Below are 21,296 nucleotides of genomic sequence, written 5' to 3' on the forward strand. Positions count from 1 at the left end.
TGACGGAATGGCCTATTCAGCCAGTCCTAATTTACCATCCCAGCACCGCCCATTTTGGCTTTTCAAAAGAATCTGAAAAAGTCGATCTGTCTTAGAGATTGCAAACCATCAGACAACTCAACCACTCCCACAAAAGAAAAAGAAAAAGGATGTCTGGAGAAAAGCAGAAAGCAAAAGCATAAAGTAAAAGCAGAAAGCAAAAGAAGATAAAAAGAAGTAGACATAATTGCGGTGGTGATGGCATGCAGAAAATGGAATTATGAGCGTGACCCATTGAGCAGAGGGTCGGATTTATTTTTGAATGATGTGATTTATTTTTCTAATCTTTCGGAGACATCTGTATAACCCCATCAGAGGGTAATCATTAAAAAAAAAAAAAAAGGCAAGCCCAAAATAATGGGCTAGAATGTTATGTGGAGGGCGAATGCCCATATGCCCAAAAGAGCCAGACCCTCTATTATCACCAACCAGGTGATCAAAAGTACGTCCAGTACTACAAAAAAAAATTATTCGGCAGCCTGCCACTATTATCACCAACCAGATGATCAAAAGTACGTCCAGTACTCTAAAAATTATTCGGCAGTCTACTGCTATTATCACGAACTAGGTGATCAAAAGTACGTCTAGTACTCCAAAATTATACATGAGCATCACTTATGTCAATCATACATAGACATTCATGAGCATCACTCATGTTAATCATACATAAACATTCATGACCATCATTCAGGTTAACATTCATGAGCATCACTCATGTCAACATCCATGAGCATCACTCATGTCAATCAGCTTCGAAAGCTTCATTTACAGAGCTCCAGCTTCGAGAGCTCCCGCTTCAAAAGCTTCATTTACAAAAGCTTCAGCTTCAAAGCTTTACTTGCAAAGCTTCACCTACAAAGTTTCAGTGCATGATCTACAAAGACCGCTCCGAATAACCGCCACTTCGACCCATACATGGATTGAATTTGAAGTCTCCAGCTAACAACCTCTATTGACTGAAGACTTGGGGGACTACACTATGTACCATATATTGGGCTTCCACAACTGGGCCTTATGAAAAATACTTGGGGACTCTAGCCCATTATTTATGTACTGAGGAGCGAACCCTTATTTTATAAAATAGACTCCCTCACATTCACTAGAGAGCACCCATTATTCATGTATTGAGGAGCGAACCTTTATTTTATAAAAGAGACTCCCTCACTTTCATTAGAGAGAGACTTCTAGCCCATCACTTATGTATTGAAAAGCGAGCCCTTATTCTATAAAAGGGACTCCCTCACCATCATTAGAGAGCATCGCCGCCAACTAAGCAACCGTCTCGCCGCGAGCATCAACTCTAGCCCATTATTTATATATTGAAGAGCGAGCCCTTATTCTATAAAAGGGACTCCCTCACTTTCAACGCCACAAGCCGAGCAGCCTCGCAACATGTGCTACTTCTAGATGAGCATCATTTCACATTTAGCACCACTTCATATCGGGTATCAGTTCTAAACGACATCTAGTTACTTCGGCCTACACATGGACTGAATTTCAAGTCTCCAGCCAAAAGACTCTCTTGACTGAAGATTTGGGGGATTACTGTTTGTACCATACTTAGGGCCTCCGTATTTAGATCTCGTATAAATACTCGGAGGACTCAAATGTAATTATGTAATAAATGAAGGGGCAAATATGTAATAAGTGATGAGCCCTTATTCTATAAAATGACTCATCACTCTCCTCATTATGAGAGGCCAAGATTGAGGCCATAGAGAAAGAGCACACATAAAATAGGCTAGAGAGCACACTGCCTCTAGCCTCCTTGTATATTCATCATTCAGAGTGAAACAATATCAACATCAGTGTGGACGTAGCCCAAACATTGGGGTGAACCACGATACATCTTGTGTTCTTTACTTTCTTGTAGATTCACGGTCGAACTTACGTTGTTCCAAGACTCCTCCGATTTCGTGTATCAACAATATTGATGAATTTGTTCTTGAGAGATTCACATAATGCAGAAGAATAGAGAGGAAGATAACTCGAGAGAGAGAAGGTGAAATTGTACATTGATTTCTTGATAAGCAAGCTATGATTACAATGGTTGTTATATATATCTTCCTTACTTAGCTGATATTTAGCTAAAAACTAACTATCCTCCTTATCTCAACTAACTTGTAACAACCTATAACAACTCATTCATTAATCTATTGACAAGTGTTGATCTTCTCTTCACTTGGATCCTTACATATCATTCGTTGGAGTTTTAAAAAATGTGCAAATTAACGAATCATTAAAATGTGTACAAAAATAAATATATCTTTTAAAAACACATAAATACGTGTATTATACACAAATTTACTAAGCTTTGGTACTGCAATACAATTTGTTTACATTAAACTTGATATTACTTTGATATTTTTTAATATATAATGCTACTTTAGAAATAAAGTTAAAATGAGGGATAAGAAGGGTTGGTAGCTTAAAGAATGTAGATTAACTTTCCACGGCACGAACTTTACTAGAACACGATAAAATTGACAAGCCTCCCACAAATGTTTTGGACAAATTAGGAAGAGTAAAACAAAACGAAGATTACCTATATATGGGATAAGCCTTATAGACTTTTATTTGCTAGGCAGTCATATCACATGGCGTTACAAATTTTTGCATATTATAACACGTTTATTTATATGTTTTATATATTAAGCTGGAAAATCATCTAACACATCATCTCAATGGGTGATACGGTGGCGGTCATATTCATAAATGTATCTCATATTTGAAATGAAGTTAAAAACACGAAAGAAAATGATAATTCTAAGAAAATCATATCATTTACATCACATTATACAATTTGTTGTAGCTTCTTAATGAGGAATTTTCTAGTATGCTGACAATTGTTAAGCTCTGAGTACATTAATATTTATACTCGTCAAATCCTTAACTGTTAAATCCTTTAATGCAAAAATCACATTTCACTAATTCGGTACATGCTATAGACATGGAAGTATAGTAAAGCTTTGGCCCTAATGTTGGTCCCGAAAGAAAAATGCTTTTTTGTATGATATGAATCTGAAAAGTAAAAGTCCAAACCGATGAATTGACATCAGAAGGAACCTTGAGTATAGAGTATGACAGGCATGACAAAAATTGGAATATCAAAGTTTTAGAATCTAGTTAGATAGAGCCTGCCTGCCTCAGCCTACAAAAATCAATCATGACCCTCCAATCTCCAATCTCCAATCTCCAATCTCCAATCTACTCCAATCTCCAATCTCCAATCTGCAATCCCATTTCTTTTCTTTTTTGTATGTAAAGCATGTATTTGGAATATTGTCGGTGCTAATGCCTTGCTATTTCTAGATTATTTCCAATCATTCAAACCTTGGCATTTGAAAGATTGAAGAAAAATCACTCTCCATCTCCACATACATATGCATGGAAGGTTCCCCATTTCCTTTCACACATGTATAAGTGGAGACTAAGATTTTATATTGTTGATATGCTGAATTGAGGTATTTAATTATTGATATGCAATGATATGAGCGAAGACTTGAGATTTATAAAATAACGATGAGTAGTGACTAGTGAAACCAAGTTCCCAAAGCATTAATAAAAAATCAAAAGGGAATTGTTAGACGCACTTTGAAATAATATCTTGACCATGTTAGAGTGCTAAGAGCATTGCTCAGTTGAAAATGTACTAGGTATATTAGTATCGATGATGACATACTTGGTAAATATTATGAATTGCCATGTCACCAAATCCCAAAATGGTAAGAACCTCTATAACAATTGCATGATTTGTTAAAACCATAGATTACATGAACCCAATCTCATCCAATTTGATCCACCATTAAAATCAATTATATACTGATTAAAAAATCTTAAGGAGTAAATCAACGACAAAATAAAATATAAGATCCTTCTCCATCCATAGACACAAAATATCATTGAGGTCATTACAAATTCAATATGTTTAGTTAAAACTTAGAACAAACACCATAAACTTAGAACAAGATTTAAAAAAAAAAACCTCAAGTTGATCATCTAAACACCACATCCCAAAAGTAAAAAGTTGGTACAAAATTGAATAATGTTCATCATGTTTTAATTGCTTAATTGGCATTGGATGAAAACCTCAAGTTGGTACTTGGTAGTGCTTTGCTGCTAAGCATTATATGCATCCACGGAGGACACGCATGGTGCCGCGTAGGGTGGGCCAATCCACGACGCGGACCCCATTTGGCCCATAGATCCTCCCTCCCCTCTTTGTGTAGTCCGCCAATCCCGCCATTTGACACGTTTTTGTGCTTACCGGTTCAATCCCATCATCCCACACCTCTTGTTCTTCGGCCGGTCCAATCAAATCTTTCAACTTTCCCACAATCCCCTCCCCTCTCCTCTCTCTCTCTCTCTCTCTCTCTCTCTCTCTCTCTCTGCTTTCCCATTTGTCCCAAAAACAAAAACTATTTACCTCACTCAGTTAAAATCAAACTTCTTGCGAAAATCTAGAGTGATACAGAGTTGCCATTTTTATTTTTGGTCAAAGTCTTTCAGAAGTTTAGAATCTAGAGTGATACAGAGTTGCCATTTTTATTTTTGGTCAAAGTCTTTCAGAAGTTTAGAGAGAGAGAGAGAGAGAGAGAGAGAGAGAGAGAGAGAGAGAGAGAGGGAGGGAGCCGGTTCACTTTTGTTTTAGCTGCTCTGTTTCACTGCCCCATTTAATCACAGATTCTTTTTGGGCACTCAAAAAGGATTTTTCTTTTCGCTTCCTCTTTGTTATCGTTTCTGGTGTCTGTGGACTTGGATTCCCTTTGCTTTTGTCCCCTTTAGTTATATCGTCCGCATCTGCCTGCCCTGATCGCTTCAAGAAACACCAAGAGAGAGAGTTGCCCAGATATTTGGATGGCCCTCAGATGATGAGGTTGTCGTAAAAACTGGGATTGGAAGATTGGAAGAGCAGCCTCCTCTCCTCTGATTGTGCTTTGGATTCATCTGGGATTTTAATAAATTTCAATCTTTTGTATTGGGAAACAGTTAAAATAAGTTTTTAATTGGATTTGGGGAAATGGGTTGTTTTCCTTGTTTCGATTCGAAGGAGGAGGAGAAGCTGAACAATCCAGCGGCAGAAATTGATGACAGAAAGCAGGGTCAACCAACGGTCTCTAATAACATTTCTAGATTGCCTTCTGGTCAGTTCTTGATTGCTTTTGCTCATCAATCCTTATTGTTTGGTAATTTGAATGTGTTACTGCTCGATCTGATCTGGTTTTTTTTTTTTTTTCTGATTTAAATATAATTGTATGGATTAGTTATTTGGGTTTGTGTGTTAGTACATGATTGATGACCTCATTGAGTGTTCGAGCTCTAAATTTGAGAGGTTTTAGGTAGACCCCACAAAATTTTGACATAGTTCATAAAAGAGTGTCTTTCTTTTGTAAAAATTGGATCTCACGGTAACTTTGATTGCCCATGATCAATTTGATTGGTAATCAATTGTGTCCAAAGTTGTGGATGATTTCATAAGTCAGTGAAGAACTAAGATCGATATTCATAATTTGATCAAACCGAATATGGTACAACTGAATTTCGTAAAATTTGCTCTATATGGTTTATAAGATGTCAAATTTGAATACGTGTGGTACGTTTTTCGTATTGGGGTTATGGTTTATTGAGTTTCCTTTCCTGCAAATCCAATTGATTTTTGGTTTTGGGTGTTTAGCTTAACTCAAGGTTCTATCTTCTTGTGTAGTCGAGACCGACGGGTTTGATGATACTTAGGGATCTGCACTAATTTGTTACGCTCGTATGTGCAGGAGTAGACAGACTGAGATCAAGAAGCAATGGAGGGTCCAGAAGGGAGCTGCCCAAATTGCCTGGTCCTAAAGATGTTGTACCTGGGGGCCAAATTGCTGCTCAAATTTTCACTTTCCGTGAGCTTGCAACCGCAACAAAGAATTTCAGGCCAGAGTCCTTCATTGGGGAAGGGGGATTTGGACGCGTATACAAGGGGCGACTCGAGAGCACTGGTCAGGTAATTCCTTTGCTGTTGCATGATCTATTATTTATACACAGAACAGGAATTACAGGATGAGTTCAATTGAAAAGAAGCAAATGAAGGCAATAGGTACAAGAAATATAAGTAAGATACTAAACATTGATAAGGACTTTTTTTTTAATTACCGTAGCAATCATATAAGTTATTGCAACTCTATAGCTATATGAAGTATTAATCAAGAATGCTATGTTGTCTTGTTATTTCAACAATAACGAGAATTGAATAACAAATGGCAAGGTTATAATGTGAGCGAGGCCGTAGACTTATGTATCAGTGTCATAACTCATAACGATGGTTGTTAAACTTGCATACCGTATTTGGAATGCAATAATTCTGGATTCCATATCATACTTTCCACTCCATCTTTCCTCGTAAATAAGACGCCAAGGTTATAGAATGCTTATGGTATCCATTGTTAGTTATACATCCCGAAGGTCACTGATGTGCTGCAAGATTTCACAGAATTAATTTCAGGCCTGGTTGAGGCGATTTTGATTATTTGACTTTGTTCTGACATTCACAGGTGGTTGCTGTTAAACAATTGGATAGGAATGGACTCCAGGGCAACAGAGAATTTCTCGTTGAGGTTCTCATGCTCAGTCTTCTGCATCACCCTAATCTAGTGAATCTGATTGGGTACTGTGCTGATGGAGATCAACGGCTTCTTGTTTATGAATTTATGCCCTTAGGATCATTGGAAGATCACCTTCATGGTAACTTTACCTTCCTTCTTTTGGCTTATTGTCTGTTTAATGTCAACTATTGGATAATGATCATGGAATCACCTTGAAGCGTTCGGTTATGTTATATATGAATACTTCTGTTATGCAAATATGAAAAATACATTTGATGCATGCTACACTGAAGTGAAACCTTGAGGGGATATTTACAGAATTGGAACGTATGGTGAATTTTGAAGTTTGGCATATAGGAAAATAGAAGTATTTTCTTACACACACACATGTTGGTAAAATGGAGAAAAGGAAAAAAGAAACATTTCCTTTTGGGGGCATCGTCTCCAAAAAGTTTGGTGACCTCAATAAACACAGTGCACCAAACTTCTGTTTTCCTGTGTTATTGGACTATTCGTTTTCCCTGACAGTTAATCCAAGTGATAATTAATGACTCACCTATAATGGGTTGTTGATCCCTCTGCAGATCTTCCAAGTGATAAGGAACCATTGGATTGGAACACACGAATGAAAATAGCTTCTGGTGCAGCCAAAGGATTGGAATATCTGCACGACAAGGCAAACCCTCCGGTTATTTACAGGGACTTCAAATCATCTAACATATTGCTGGAAGAAGGATTTCACCCAAAGCTTTCAGATTTTGGGCTTGCGAAGCTTGGTCCCACTGGAGACAAGTCCCATGTGTCCACAAGGGTTATGGGCACTTATGGTTATTGTGCTCCTGAATATGCAATGACTGGTCAGTTGACAGTAAAGTCAGATGTCTACAGTTTTGGGGTAGTGTTTCTGGAGCTGATTACTGGACGTAAGGCCATAGATAGTGACCGTCCCCATGGAGAACAGAACCTTATCACTTGGGTAATTCTCACTTTGTTTCTTGTAGTAGAATTGCCTGCAGAAACTTGTCTTCTTGTTGTGCAGGCTTTGTGGGTCTGGCAAGCATGGGTTCTGTGTTTGTGCAATAATTAAATGGCAGTGGTTTTATGTCTGCAGGCACGTCCATTGTTCAATGATAGAAGGAAGTTTGCGAAATTGGCAGACCCAAGACTTCAGGGTCGGTATCCAATGCGGGGTCTCTACCAAGCTCTAGCCGTGGCATCCATGTGCATCCAGGAACAAGCTGCCACACGGCCTCTCATTGGGGATGTGGTTACTGCTCTGTCGTACCTAGCCAACCAGTCTTATGACCCTAACTTGGCTTCAGGACATGGCCACAGAGGTTCGGGAGAAAAGGATGAGAAAAGGCACAGGGATGGTGGTAGAATATTGAAGAATGAGGAAGGAGGAGGATCCGGACGGAGATGGGATTTAGATGGGTCCGAGAAGGACGATTCCCCAAAGGAAACCGTGAGGATGTTGGATAGGGAACGAGCAGTTGCTGAGGCCAAGATGTGGGGAGAGAATTGGCGAGAAAAAAGACGACTGAGTGCACAAGGCAGTTTTGATGGCACCAACTTGTAGCGCCGTAGTGTACAATGCACCGTCTTCTTCAACCTCAGCTCCTACCCTCGCTTTTTCGCAGATTGGTTAGTTTGGGGTGTTCAATGTAATGGAGAGTTGGTGCAGACCAACTTGTGTCCTGATTTAACCCTTTTTCTTTTCTTTTCCTCTTCTCCGAACAAGAAGAAGAATAATCCATAAATGGAATTTGTACATTATCTTCTACAAGATTGAAGGAAGAACAGAAGTAGGAGGACGTATTTAAAAATTTTGAGAGTAAAAACGTTTGATTAAATGCTGTACGATTCTTCTGCCTTCTGTATTTTTGTGTTTTTGGAACAAAACAAAACAAAATCTCTTGTCCCTACTCCTGTCTTTGTCAACCTTATTATTATCGAGCGTTTTACATGTTTCCTTGGTAATGTGTTTGTACATGATCAATTACTTTCTCCTTCATTACCAAGGATGATCGATTAACTTGCGGTGTTCCTTTTTTCCTGCTACAAAAATGGGGCGTCTTTTTCATCCACAATAAATTATTTCTCTTGATTGACCCTTGATTATGACGGAAGTTTTTGACAAGAAACGATAGCGCTTTTTCATTATTAAACTATAATCGTTACAAGGGTTCCATAAGGGCATCAAAGTGTTTGAGCCAAAGGGTGAGAGAGATTTAAGATCCATAGTTTGATAAGGGTTAGGGGGTTATTACTATTCTCTAGTGAAGTTTCTTATGGGGATCACCGGATTGGATGTACTGTATATTTTTATGTTCTTGTTGTGGTTAATTTTGCTTATTTGTTGATTTACCTTATTTTACGGTTGATTTTGGTGCATTGTCATCATAATCCATGATAACAAGCTCTTATTAGGAAATTCCACGCAATAAAAAGTTGATGTGGCAATTCGAAAATTCCCTATTACTTAATAAGGTTCTGTTTGGATTCAAAATTACACAATCGGCCGAGATCGTTGAATGGACGAATTCTAAACTGTTGGATTTACTAAGATAATTTTTTAATTATTATTTAAAGGATAACATTATGATTTTTTAATCATATATTTATCTCTTAGATGATAATTTAAAATTATTTATACAGTTATCTCGAAGCACATCGGGTAGGCATGCAAAATAGGATACTGGAGAATATGTTTCTTTTGTGATATTGCTGTGGCCACGTGAGTCATGCATCAATATGACTCCTGATACAAAGTGGTATTTGATGGAAGATGGTATCTCAAGTGATTAGATGATATTGCAATTAAATTATAATTTAATTTGCATGTATGGTTGCACCTGGACATCCGTCATGGAAAAAGAAGAAGGCTTTAGTTGCATTGGGAGTCTTAATGAGATAAAGCAAGGATTTGATGGTGGAGAGAGAAGCCTAGGTAAGGTAGGTCTTTGGTCATGATGGGATAAGCCTAGATAGTTTTTATATTTTATTTGAAAGGTCAGCCAGCTTATGCTACGGATCAGATTTCATTCTGCGAGGTAGAGTTGCAGTCAGACTCTGCAACATTATCTGACCATGCAAGCCAAATACTTCAGTCCTATAAATACAAGGCGCTGTGCAACGTAAAACCCCTCCAATTCAACACACAACTGTCCTGCGCAAACTCTCTCAACAACTTTGAGATTTTTATTTTCTCTTTTCGCTGACACATCTTCCGTTGGCATCAACAGCACTGTGAAAGCAACCGGTGATATCTTAAGTCGGCATAGATAGATATGTCACCGCAGAATTAGCCGATCTCGCAGCATCTTCCGTTGGCATCAACAGCACTGCGGCGAGGACGGTTGGTTACCTATCCAAGTCTCGGTCGAGAAGGATTTCTGAATCCTTATTGGTCGAGGTCATCTCATTAGCCTTCTCGGTGAAGTGAGGTGTTACAAGTTATTACATTTGGCACATTAAAAGCCGAATTTGATATTGAACTTCGTAAGAATAGTAGCCTTGTCTTCAGGTTCGAGAACCCAATAGGCCGAGACGTGTTCCTTCCTCGGTCGCAATCGCAAGACGCAGAAGTTAGCCGCGCACCCAACGCAACATCAACAAATTTACTCCTCGACCGAGCTCGGCCGACGAGTTGGCACGCCCCGCATTCACCGAAGGACGTAGTTAGCTTATAGATTACTCGGCATGTGCGCCACGTAGGCTTGGTAGTTTTTAGGGTCAACAGGTTCACATCGATTTACTATATTATCATGTTAGAAGTAAAATTTCACTTTCTAATTCCTTATTTAAATTCTTCTAATTTAAGTCTCACATTCATCAAGATAAGCGTAGTCCGCATATTGAAACATGATTTTGGTGTAGCGAATCTTACCGTAACCAATATCGTAGGTGGAACCTACTTGCTTATTACATTAATTATTGTGTGACGAGTTGGAAATTGATGCATCATCTATTGCATAATTTGGTACAGTAGTGTACTAAAAATGTGAACCGTAGAGCATGGTTTATGTTGTCCTATGATGTTTGACGTCCTCTCTACTCCTTCGATCTATGCACTAAATTTCAAACTTGATATCAATCTTAATGTGTAAGCAAGAAAATTTCGTGCCAACGTGCAGGATATGCGGAAATATGCAACCTCACAACCCGTGAGATAATTGTGTTAAAGCTCTTTACGCAAACTCCACCATTGGCTTCTCCTACTATAAACTGGCACTCTCATATGTCAACTTCAATTGTGTTAAAGCTCTTCACGCAAACTCCACCATTGGCTTCTCCTACTATAAACTGGTACTCTCATATCTAAACTTCGTGCTTAATTATGTCTATCGATTACGGCTTAATCAATTAATATGAAAAAAAATACGAAATTAATGTATAAATTTGTGGAGAAAATATGAGAAATTGTGTGTTTTGGGAACGCTGTCATGCATGAGCATTTGTAGTCGAGTCAGTGAAATTTATCACCAAAAATCTTGGTGTATTAGAAGTGGAACTATTCAATATATGTTGTAATTTATTTGTGAATGTTCCAATGTGGGACTCTTTATTTCCTTGAACACCACATAGCTGTTTTCCGGGCCGTTTAAACAAAAATATTGCTCAAGGAAACGAAGGACATAAATTAAGCATACGTCAATTGATATTAATATTGAGTAGTAGTATTCAAAGCCAAGCGTGGATAGCTGTAACTTTCCAATTCACATATACTTGTACATCGATGAGCACAGCCACAGTCTCCACGCTTGGAACTGGGAATTTAATAATTAAATAAGAGACAATTAACGAAACATATAACATAACAAGATCATTCCACATCTTGGCGTGATCAAGCGGCTGCTGCTGTTACACATCAAACGAGGTTCGATTGATCGTAGTTTTTTTCTTTCCGAAAAGTACGACATACGACTTTGCCAGCATCACACTGCTGATGGTGTTTCATTAGGTTGAAGCTCGACGGAAGCATTTTCCACATGACGATGATCATCCGTTTGTTCATGCTCCTTTGCCTCTGTAACGGCTGCGTTATTATTAACGTCACCGTCATCATTGCGATTATTCGGTTGAGCATCCACCGGATGAACCTCGGAAGCTGCTAATGTGGCTATGATCACAATGTTTTTCACGTGATCTGGTGTGGCAGCCGGCAGCTTTTTCTCATGATCTTCTATTATCACCTGCTTTCGGTTTCGGTACATCGCATACAGCAGCATCTGAAGCAGTCCCAACACAAATCCCAGAACGTTTGGAATCTGCAACAAGTGATTAATCAATTATTCAGGGATAATTGATTTGAAAATAGATTTAATTTAGTGTAAGTATACTTACTGCGACACATATGTCCTTGAGGAACAATCCATATGCAAACCACATAATGGCACTCAGTGTGAGGAAAAATGATAACCTAAATGGCATAAATTCGACACTTCTTGTTCGGATAACTTGTGACTGCAATACAAATCAATAAACTGAATGAATATGTTATATATTACGCACATTATGTGTGCTCGGAATATAAGTAAAGGTAATTAAATGGCGTTGAGAGTTCATTTAGAGCTCCAAATTTAACATTTTAATATTTTAAAACACTTCAAAAATAAATATAAGCAGACAATATCAGAGTGTGAATAACATTTACGTAATTGAAAAAAGCACCAACAAATAATATGGTCATATGTTTGTATGATTGAGTCAATTACCACAATGCTTAAGGGCGCAGCAAAAACACTGGTAGAAATGGCAACATTAATCCATCCAAGAACTGGGACCCGGTACGCACGACTCACTAGGAAGTGAGACACGACAAGGATCAAGGTGAAAAGTCCCACGTTCATAATACCAAATAGTTTCACTGTAAGCTTCTGCATTCCGTAAATATATAGAATTATTAGAGAATATATATAATACAGGGAAATTGAAATTATATATTGATATATACAAAAAAAAACAAAAAACAATTAAAGATGAAACATACGTACGTACCCTAGCATCCTTTGGTGCATAAACAACGAAGATGACGATGTAGATCATCTCTGCAAAACTTCCGAATGAGTTAATGGTGATGAGCAGCATAGCATTCTTTTTTAGCGACGCATAGTACAACCAAAGCATGGAACTGAACATTGCTACCAGATATGGCACCGAGTGGAATCCTTCTGTCGATTTTTTCCTGTAAATTCGATAAAATGTCGGCCTGCATTTAAAAAAAAGGTTAATCATATGTCTCTTTATAGACTTACATACATATTATTCCTTATATTTAAAATATAAAAAAAAAAGTATGCATCACTTACACCGGGGCTAAGTAAACCATGGTTGAGACTAGATTTCCTGGCATCATCAAAGAAATAATAGTGGTCATTCAAATAGAATTTCTTGACTATCAAAAGATTACAATTAGTTAAAATAAATCACACTTTTCATTATCTATAAATTAGTGGGTAGTGGTGAGGAAGGTTGATCATCAAGGATCACAATGATTTACAGCGTTACTTATAAATTAACAAGAAGTAATAATTGGACAACTAATATTTGAATATTGTACACACAAAGAAAATTTATTGTTGTATATATGGTTTGTTTTTATATATATTTATTTAGCTAGGCTTTTCTGCAAAGAAAAAAGTAGTCACTGAATTTCAGACGGTTCACTAACGGAAAAAGAATATGGCCAAGTTGATGACAAAGATTAGATAACAAATGCGGGCCAACTAGGTTTTAAAGGCGTCATAACTAGAGAAGAATATGACAATAGCAAACAATAGTATATGGCACTCAAACAAATATATATGATCGATCGAGCCCCAAAAATGACATTTATGTATCGTGTTTGTTCAGCTCCTTCATTTGGTACACCCAGCTAGCTTGCTATAGTAGCTGGCTAGTTCCCATCACAATAACTCACCTAAAATTTCATGGAAACAACTAGTACGTAACGAGCCATTCGCGTTAGTTTAGTGGTGAGGATGAGTAGGGTGATCGGGAGGGATATGCTAAGTACAGAGGTCGACACTCTCTAATGTAACAAAAAAATTTGGAAAAAAAGAAATTTCAATGGATAATGTACATATGCAATTTTGTTTACCTAGAACTCCAAATGTAAATGCCAAAGGATGGTGACTGTCTGCTACTGTAGCCATGATCTCTCTAGATCTGAAAACCGTAGTTAGCTAAGAAAACTCGGACTGATAAACTCTCTCTCTCTCTCTCTCTCTCTCTCTCTCTCAATGGAAATGAAGAGTATGATATGTTGAAGAAGCTAAGGAGGAGGAGGACTCAGTTGGTGGTGAGAAACCCTAGAGCTCTCTCTCTCCCTCCCTCTCAAATTCTCATGCAGAGAAAATTAGAGGAGCTTGTTTATATACACACAAAAAGTGAAAGAAAAAGAAATAGGGTGTGCGTATTGAACTCATTCTGGCTGCATGACAGATGGAGGATTAATAGGTGGTGTACCATGCTCTCGAGAATTTTTTCAATGTGCCAGAAACACTGCCTAATATATCAAGTGTCATAATGCAAGTAGTTGGAAGAAAAAAATTTAAGTATCAAACCACTAGTATTATGACATTTTATGTACCAAATCATATTCCCGCACAAGGAAAAATTACTCAATGAACTCATTCAATGAATCACAAATCCAAGTTCCACGTGCCCCTCTGTCGCGTGTGCGTAACCTCCATCCAACGGCCACAAAAAAAAAAAGCAGAGCATTATTCACCACACTTCTTGACACTACTTTGGATAGGAATTAGGGTAGTCCCCCAAATCATCACCATAATTATTCAAATAATTAATTTCACCGTAAACCGCGAATTAGGAAGAGTTATATAGTTACAGTTTTGGTTAATCGTCACTAATTTACTAATTCACAAAAAAAAAAAAAAAAAAAACAGAGCATTATTCACCACACTTCTTGACACTACTTTGGATAGGAATTAGGGTAAGTCCCCCAAATCATCACCATAATTATTCAAATAATTAATTTCACCGTAAACCGCGAATTAGGAAGAGTTATATAGTTAGAGTTTTGGTTAATCGTCACTAATTTACTAATTTTTTATGAGTTTTTTTTCTAATCAAACATGAATTCCACGCTCTTTGAAAAAACAAGTGGTTTCTTCCAACTAAAAGAAGAATATGATTTTTTACGTTACTCATCTCTTCTAAGACCGCAAAGCTGTCCTTAGTAGAGCCCGATTCATGTGACTTCTATATCTCTAATTCCAAGCACCAGTGCATACTGTATGGCCATTGTTTGAACCGTTTCTCTCCATCTTCTAAAACCCTAAACGAAACACGCTTGGGCGCGTCAGCCCTAGTTGTCACTTGTAAATTCTCACAAGTCACACGCAGACTATATAGTTGTATATATATACTTTCGGAACACTTGCCACGAAGTGTTATAATAATAATAGAGAATTATTATTAACACTCTAAAAAATTTAATTATGCACTCCTCATAAATCTTTCTAAATATAGAAAGTTTGGATTGCACAATTAAATTTTTGAAATGACAATAACAATTTCTTAAGAAGATAGACAACAAATTTGATATGTTCAATTCAACTTGTAGGGCCTCAAAAATAAATATACTTATTATAAATTGAATTGAATAACACAACCTGACAATATTTCAATTACAACAAACAATCTTTCCAAGTCACACACTCAAAGATTTACAATATTGTTCACAAAGCTTTTGTTCTATGCCGTTGAATGTTTGTTTGGTAGTGCTTCAATGTTCATGCAATATTTAGAGGGTTTCGTGTGCATTGGGGGTTTATCTGACTGACTTTTTTCTTCTTCAAGTAATCAAATTCCACAATCCAAGCAGCCTGGCCAGCTTTTTTCATATTTTTTGCAGTTTATGAGATGGGGACGGAGGGAGGGAGAGGTTTTAAGTTATGACAAAAGAATTTAATTAAAGATGAGCCACAAGACAATCATGATGTTGTTACTCGTTCTTGTCTCTATCATTTGGCTGGGATTCGAGAATGCTAGGTGGACACCATGGGAGCCTCTGGACAGATTGCTAGATATGTACATGGCTATTCCATCGACGTTCATTAATTTGTGTGATTTGGTTGCCATTTTCTTTTATTTTTCTGGAGTTTAGATCCTTTATAAGTTATGTTACTTTAATAATATTAGAGTAACAACTCGTTATTGATCAATGAGAACGCGCGACGTAAGCATGATAAAATTTAAACAAGTTTCATAACTAGACTAACAACTCGTCATTGATTAATGAGGAAATAACAAGAAATATGAATTTGAGACATTTTCTAATTTGGAAAGATAAATACATCTAAACTAAGAGCTAATTGATACGTGCGTTTTTCGGACTTTTAATTTGAGCAGTATATTCAACCAAGTTTTTGATTAGTAATCTAAGCTAGCTAGGTTGATATTTTGACAAATTTGAGAAAAATAAGTTTCTTTTTCTCACCCAAAAGCCAGAAATGTAGGTCAGTGTGCTGATTTTATGGAAAGGGATCATCTTCGGATCAACTTTGTGAGGATCCTAGGGATCCCCACATCCTAATCATTCATCGTACTTTGTATGATCTTTTCGTCAGATACTATTTGTGTTTAATTTTAAATAAAATAAAAAAGTCAAATGATTTTTGACCGCACGATACACGATAAATGACTAAGATATAAGGATCCCTAGGATCCCCACAAAGTGGATCCGGATGAGATCCAATTCCTGACTTTATGACGTAATAACTAGTCCTTGCCTCCTGAAATGATTTGAGCTTTTTATCTCAAATAGGATCCTTTTCGGATACTCTTTGTGAGGATCCAGATGATCAATTAATCGTGTCCGTTCATCGTATATCGTGCGGTTAGAAATCATTTTAAAATTTTAATTTAAAATTGAATATAAATAGTACTTAAAGAAAATTGGTCGCACGATATACGATGAACGGATCCGATTGATTAATTTCCGGATCCTCACAAATTTAAAGAGGATCTAGAAAGAATCCTTGTCGTTATCTCATGATAATTGAGAGAACAATAATGCAGTGATATCGACATGTTCATTAATTGTGTGCCACCAATACTATGCCGTTGATATTATTCAACCAAATATTACGACGTTGAGCTACCTCTCACTCCTTATACGATATATATAAAGCGATGGCAATCTAATCTTGCATTTGCATTATATAGTTGGCATTTATCGGCGGCCAGCTTCTAAACACCTAACACTGAAATTGCCCTACCGTTCAAAAAAACTTGTGTGGGACTTGGCTTACCAATAGACTTCATTGAGTGACATTACAACTCACTCAAAACTCGCCACATGGCAAGTCAAATATAATCTTTTACCATTTTTTTTATATTTAAAATTTTCAGAATTATTTTTTCTACTGATTAATTTATATTTAATCTAATGTTTCCTTTTTTTTTCTTTTTTCCCCCTATTTTTTGTTTGCTTCCCAAATTCCCCTCCAGTTTGTTTTGCCATAGGTCTTCAGCACTCTTTCCCACTTCTTTCTCTTCCAGTTTTGTTTCTTGCTTTCCTTCAAAAAAAAAAAAACACCCACGCTAATTTTATCATGGAAAGCAACCGAGAATCTGTAAGTTTCTTTTCGTTCTTTATACAATAGTTACTTTGATCATGTGAACTTGACATGTATAACCCACATATATAGGCGTATAAGGGTTTTATTTCTTCTTAATTATATTTGGAAGAGATGTACTTTCTTGAAAATAGAAAACTACTACGATCAAAATAAAGTGAAAGATAACAAATAGGTTATGAAAATATTAACTCGATAATCTGGAGTGTGTACTTTGGTATTTATAGGGAGGAGAGAAACAGTGGGAGAAAAGAAATGTTTGTATTTGAAGAGAGGAGGGGGAAAGAAAGCAAAGAAATTTTCTGAAGAAAAAAGTGCAGAATTTCATAAAAAGCAAGAACCACAACCGGGGGGGGGGGGGGGGGGGGGGAGAAAGAGAAGTGGGAGAGACAGTGAAGAGAACGACAAAACAAAGTGGAAGGAAGTTTTTTTTTTTGTTTTTTTTTTTTGGAAACTAAGTGTAGGGAAGTTTGGGAAGAAAAAAAAAAGAGGGAAAGAAGAAAAAAAATGGAAACATTAGATTGATATATATATATATATATATATATATATATATATATATATAATATTAATTAGTGAAAATAATTATGAAAATTTTAAATATAAAAGAATGATAAGAGATTATATTTAAGGCCTGCCACGTGACGAGTTTTGAATGGATTGCAGTGCTACTAAGCGAAGTCCAATGACAAGTTTTTCTCCTATCGTTCATGTATAGCCAGAAGAACCACACACAAAAATAGAAAAAATAAACTTAAAAAAATAAAAATAAAAAGGGTTACATATGGTATGATTCATCATCGATGATTGCTTGCTATTTGTTATATATCGATCTCATCGAAATTAAAGCTGCCAATTTTTCAAAAGGCACAGGTGCTACATGCACATGAAGGATATTGCCATGAAATTTTAACCTGGTGTACTGTGCTTGAAATGAAGTCAAACACTTAACATTCTATCGATAAAAGAAAATATAGAACTAAAAATATGATTACGTACACCCGAAAACCCTAGCTAATAATCTATGCTTAAATAATTAAGGATTTGACTTTTAATTATTAAAATTAAGGTAACTAGCTTAGGCAGGTACGTAAACCCTTAAATGATTGGAATTGAAATAAGAGAGAGCTCGATACCTCCCATAATTGATACTTTTATATTACATATGAGCCAAACTCATTTGGGGTTGATTAATTTCACTTTCAGAAGGGAAGAAACTTAGTTATTACTTTAATCTAGTATCCTTATGCATGAAGATAATCAATTTGGTCGTTGTGGCCGGACTCTATTATGAATTTATGACCACATTCTCCATAGGGCTCTCTTATCTCTTCCGATCTCCGAGCACGGGTTATGGAAGAAGGAACTGAGAATAAAGTATCGGCAACAATCAATTTTGTTAACTGATCATGATGTTCATATTGATCTATTATGTGTTTCTGCATCTAGCATTGAGTATACTATTGGATTGGAACCAATGACTCCTACCGTATGAAAGCAATAATCTAACCACTAAGTTAAGTAGGTCATTTATCATCGGGTAATACTAGGGAGACAAAATTTGCAAACTAAATGATGTGTCACCAATAAGAGTGAATACGTTTATCAACGTTTAAGTAATAAACCAATTAAATATATCAAAGATATATAATGTTGGTTTGTATATTGTTAACGAATTAGAGGACGAGAAACCAAAAAAATGTGAAAAATGAATTGCAAACTCTGAATTTTTATTCACTAAAATTAAGAAGAATACTACATAGGACGACGTGATTCATAATCCGAAAATATTGATTACACCTTGCCAAATTTAATCCCCGCCTGCAGACCTAATTCCTAACAAACAAGAACACAATGGTACGCCTAGTAAACATAGAAGAGTAATCTAAATTCTTATCCTACAAAAAAATCTTAAATACACAAAAAGTATCTTAATATAAAAGTGAACCAAATTGCTAAATTTAAATTATTGTCTAAAGATGCGCTCATGGGCAAACAACATGAGTTTACCAATTGAAGAAAACTAATCCTAATTGCCAATGCTAAGATTACTAATTAATTTGGTGATGAGAATGCACTATATATGTGATCTTATCATGATCACTGGGTGTTTACGACATTTCATTTCTGATGATCAGTCAGAGATATCTTAGTTAAGATTAGTGGTGATGGCATTGGGCTCCAGGCTCCTTTTCTACTATTGGTGGGAGTGTCAGATCACCATGTCAAATAACAAAAACAAGATATAAAGGCAAAAGGTAGAGGATGACGAACAGAGTTATCTTCAAGAACAGGAAGCTGAATTTGAAATGCAGCTTCATCTTTTGATCATGTTGGAGTATCACAACAACAAAATTGGATTCAAATCACAAGATCCTGTCTTGTATCGTCATGATCTAATATTAAAAATGTTGATGCAAAAAAGTAATCGTTTGATTACGTGCAGTGCAAGCAGGAGCTTCTTAATTGTGCCCTAATTCATGTAAAATTATGATTCCTTAATCCTGGCATTACGTCATGGGATCATATTACTCTCTTTGGAAATTTGATTCTAGCTAGGTAGAAACCCTAGCTAGAAAAGTAGCAGCATTATATATTCATTAATAGAATTTTCTTTATCAAAGGTGAAAATACTAAATTAATCCTGCAACAAAACTAAAGAAAAATAACTAAAATTTAGGATTAAGTACTTAAAAAATCTCCAAACGTTTAGTGCTATTCCATATATATTGGTCTCAACCTTTTTAAATATTTCAAACAAGTACCCCAACTTATTGAAAATATCGCATCCGTTAAGCCTCAATTAAATTTCTGTTAAATTAACTATGACTTATTTTGTCTTCAAAATCAATAGAAAGTCATGGAAGCATAGCCTTTACCAACTAATGGTCACCACGCCATCACCTCCAAACCTAACGAACAACCACCAATTCCACCTACAACTCAAGTTGCCAACACCGAGAAGAAGGTCATGGAAGTTACTGAAATGGTATGGACTGCCATAATACGCCCACCACCATCTTCATTGCTCACAAAGAAGAATTGGAAGCTACATAATGAGAATTTACAAATGAGAAAATCACACGAGCAGAAACAAGCTCTTTGAAACCCTATATGAATTCTTAACTCTCTTCTATGTGAGGAGATTGCTTGCATGATGTAGTTTCATTTGAGTCTATTTTCGATTCAATTCAACACTTGTTGATCATTGGATTCCATTATACGTAGTTGGTGGGTTTTGAATAAAAAGGTTGGAATGGGGTTTCGGTGGTCGTAGGTTGAGCTTGGTGGTGGCGGGGGCATGATATTTCCCAATCTTCATTTTTGTTCTTGTCTTTTTTAAAGTTATTTTTATTATTAGTGTCCATGTAAGCTAAAATGTTGGATCCATTGTTGTTACATGTGCGTTTAACAAAAAAATTAACCGGGGTTTAACGGATGTGACATTTTCAATAGGTTAGGTACTTGTTTGGAATGTTTAAAAATGTTGAGACCAATTTGGAATGACACTAAAAGGTTGAGGGTATTAGGTACCTAATACTAAAAATTACGGGCAATTTAAATACAAACGTTCTTTTTTTTAAAAAAAAAAGCCTCATAGCCAGGCAACCATATCAGTTGCCCCCATTTTCTCTTCTACGTTTTTCTCCCGAATAAAAAAAAAACTTTTAGAGATGAAATAGTTATCTAAAAACAGTCACTAAAGATATGACTAGTCTCTTCAGCTACGAAATATCATTTGAAGGTCCTCACAAACTAATTTTAACAACCATTTTATATTTTTATCTCGTTGTAAATTTTATTTTCAAATTTTTAATAATTATGCATGTGTAAATTTTAGCACTTCTTCAATAGTATCACAGCGTTCAACTGTGGAACAAATGTGGAAATTAAATAAAAAGACAAACTTAGACAAGAAGGTTCTATGGTGTAGTGGTTAGCACTCTGGACTTTGAATCCAGCGACCTGGGTTCGACTCCCGGTAGGACCTCCTTTTTTGTAACATTTTTTTTTTTTAATCTTTATACGCTGTCGTTTGGGGGTCGCGGTAATTTGGTAATATCAT

General features: G+C 36.4%; 2 protein-coding genes and 1 non-coding gene across 4 annotated transcripts; 2 read left to right on the forward strand and 1 right to left on the reverse strand.

Moving 5' to 3' along the window:
- Positions 1-4,416: 4,416 nt before the first annotated feature.
- LOC126596847 (serine/threonine-protein kinase PBS1-like) lies at positions 4,417-8,548 on the forward strand. 2 transcript variants are annotated; one of them, XM_050263502.1, is made up of 6 exons: positions 4,417-4,550; positions 4,619-5,183; positions 5,808-6,025; positions 6,573-6,762; positions 7,208-7,599; positions 7,735-8,548. In XM_050263502.1, the coding sequence occupies exons 2-6, from the start codon at positions 5,060-5,062 to the stop codon at positions 8,200-8,202; spliced, it is 1,392 nt and encodes a 463-aa protein (XP_050119459.1). In that variant the 5' UTR covers positions 4,417-4,550; positions 4,619-5,059; the 3' UTR covers positions 8,203-8,548. The 2 variants fall into 2 exon arrangements, with proteins under 2 accessions (XP_050119459.1, XP_050119460.1); XM_050263503.1 differs by having other exon boundaries at positions 4,418-4,550; positions 4,623-5,183.
- Positions 8,549-11,254: 2,706 nt separating this feature from the next.
- On the reverse strand, positions 11,255-13,945 carry LOC126596850 (bidirectional sugar transporter N3-like). Its single transcript, XM_050263508.1, has 6 exons — positions 13,726-13,945; positions 12,935-12,971; positions 12,624-12,834; positions 12,341-12,502; positions 11,970-12,089; positions 11,255-11,893 (listed from the first exon to the last, which is right to left on the reverse strand). Exons 1-6 carry the CDS (start codon positions 13,778-13,780, stop codon positions 11,561-11,563), a joined length of 918 nt encoding a protein of 305 aa, XP_050119465.1. The 5' UTR covers positions 13,781-13,945; the 3' UTR covers positions 11,255-11,560.
- A 7,204-nt stretch (positions 13,946-21,149) lies between these two features.
- TRNAQ-UUG (transfer RNA glutamine (anticodon UUG)) lies at positions 21,150-21,221 on the forward strand. The gene has a single exon. It is a non-coding gene; the product is annotated as a tRNA-Gln (tRNA).
- The last annotated feature ends 75 nt before the right edge of the window (positions 21,222-21,296 follow it).

This window comes from Malus sylvestris, chromosome 13, assembly GCF_916048215.2.
Source record: "Malus sylvestris chromosome 13, drMalSylv7.2, whole genome shotgun sequence".
Classification (NCBI taxonomy): Eukaryota; Viridiplantae; Streptophyta; class Magnoliopsida; order Rosales; family Rosaceae; genus Malus; species Malus sylvestris.

Coding starts and splice junctions, on each gene's coding strand:
- LOC126596847 (XM_050263502.1), top strand. CDS start 5,060: ATGGGTTGTTTTCCTTGTTTCGATTCGAAGGAGGAGGAGAAGCTGAAC. Junction 6,763..7,207: donor ATTGGAAGATCACCTTCATG/GTAACTTTACCT, acceptor ATCCCTCTGCAG/ATCTTCCAAGTGATAAGGAA. Junction 7,600..7,734: donor AACAGAACCTTATCACTTGG/GTAATTCTCACT, acceptor TTATGTCTGCAG/GCACGTCCATTGTTCAATGA.
- LOC126596850 (XM_050263508.1), bottom strand. CDS start 13,780: ATGGCTACAGTAGCAGACAGTCACCATCCTTTGGCATTTACATTTGGA. Junction 12,972..13,725: donor ATTTACATTTGGAGTTCTAG/GTAAACAAAATT, acceptor TGATGATGCCAG/GAAATCTAGTCTCAACCATG. Junction 12,835..12,934: donor ATGGTTTACTTAGCCCCGGT/GTAAGTGATGCA, acceptor TTTTAAATGCAG/GCCGACATTTTATCGAATTT.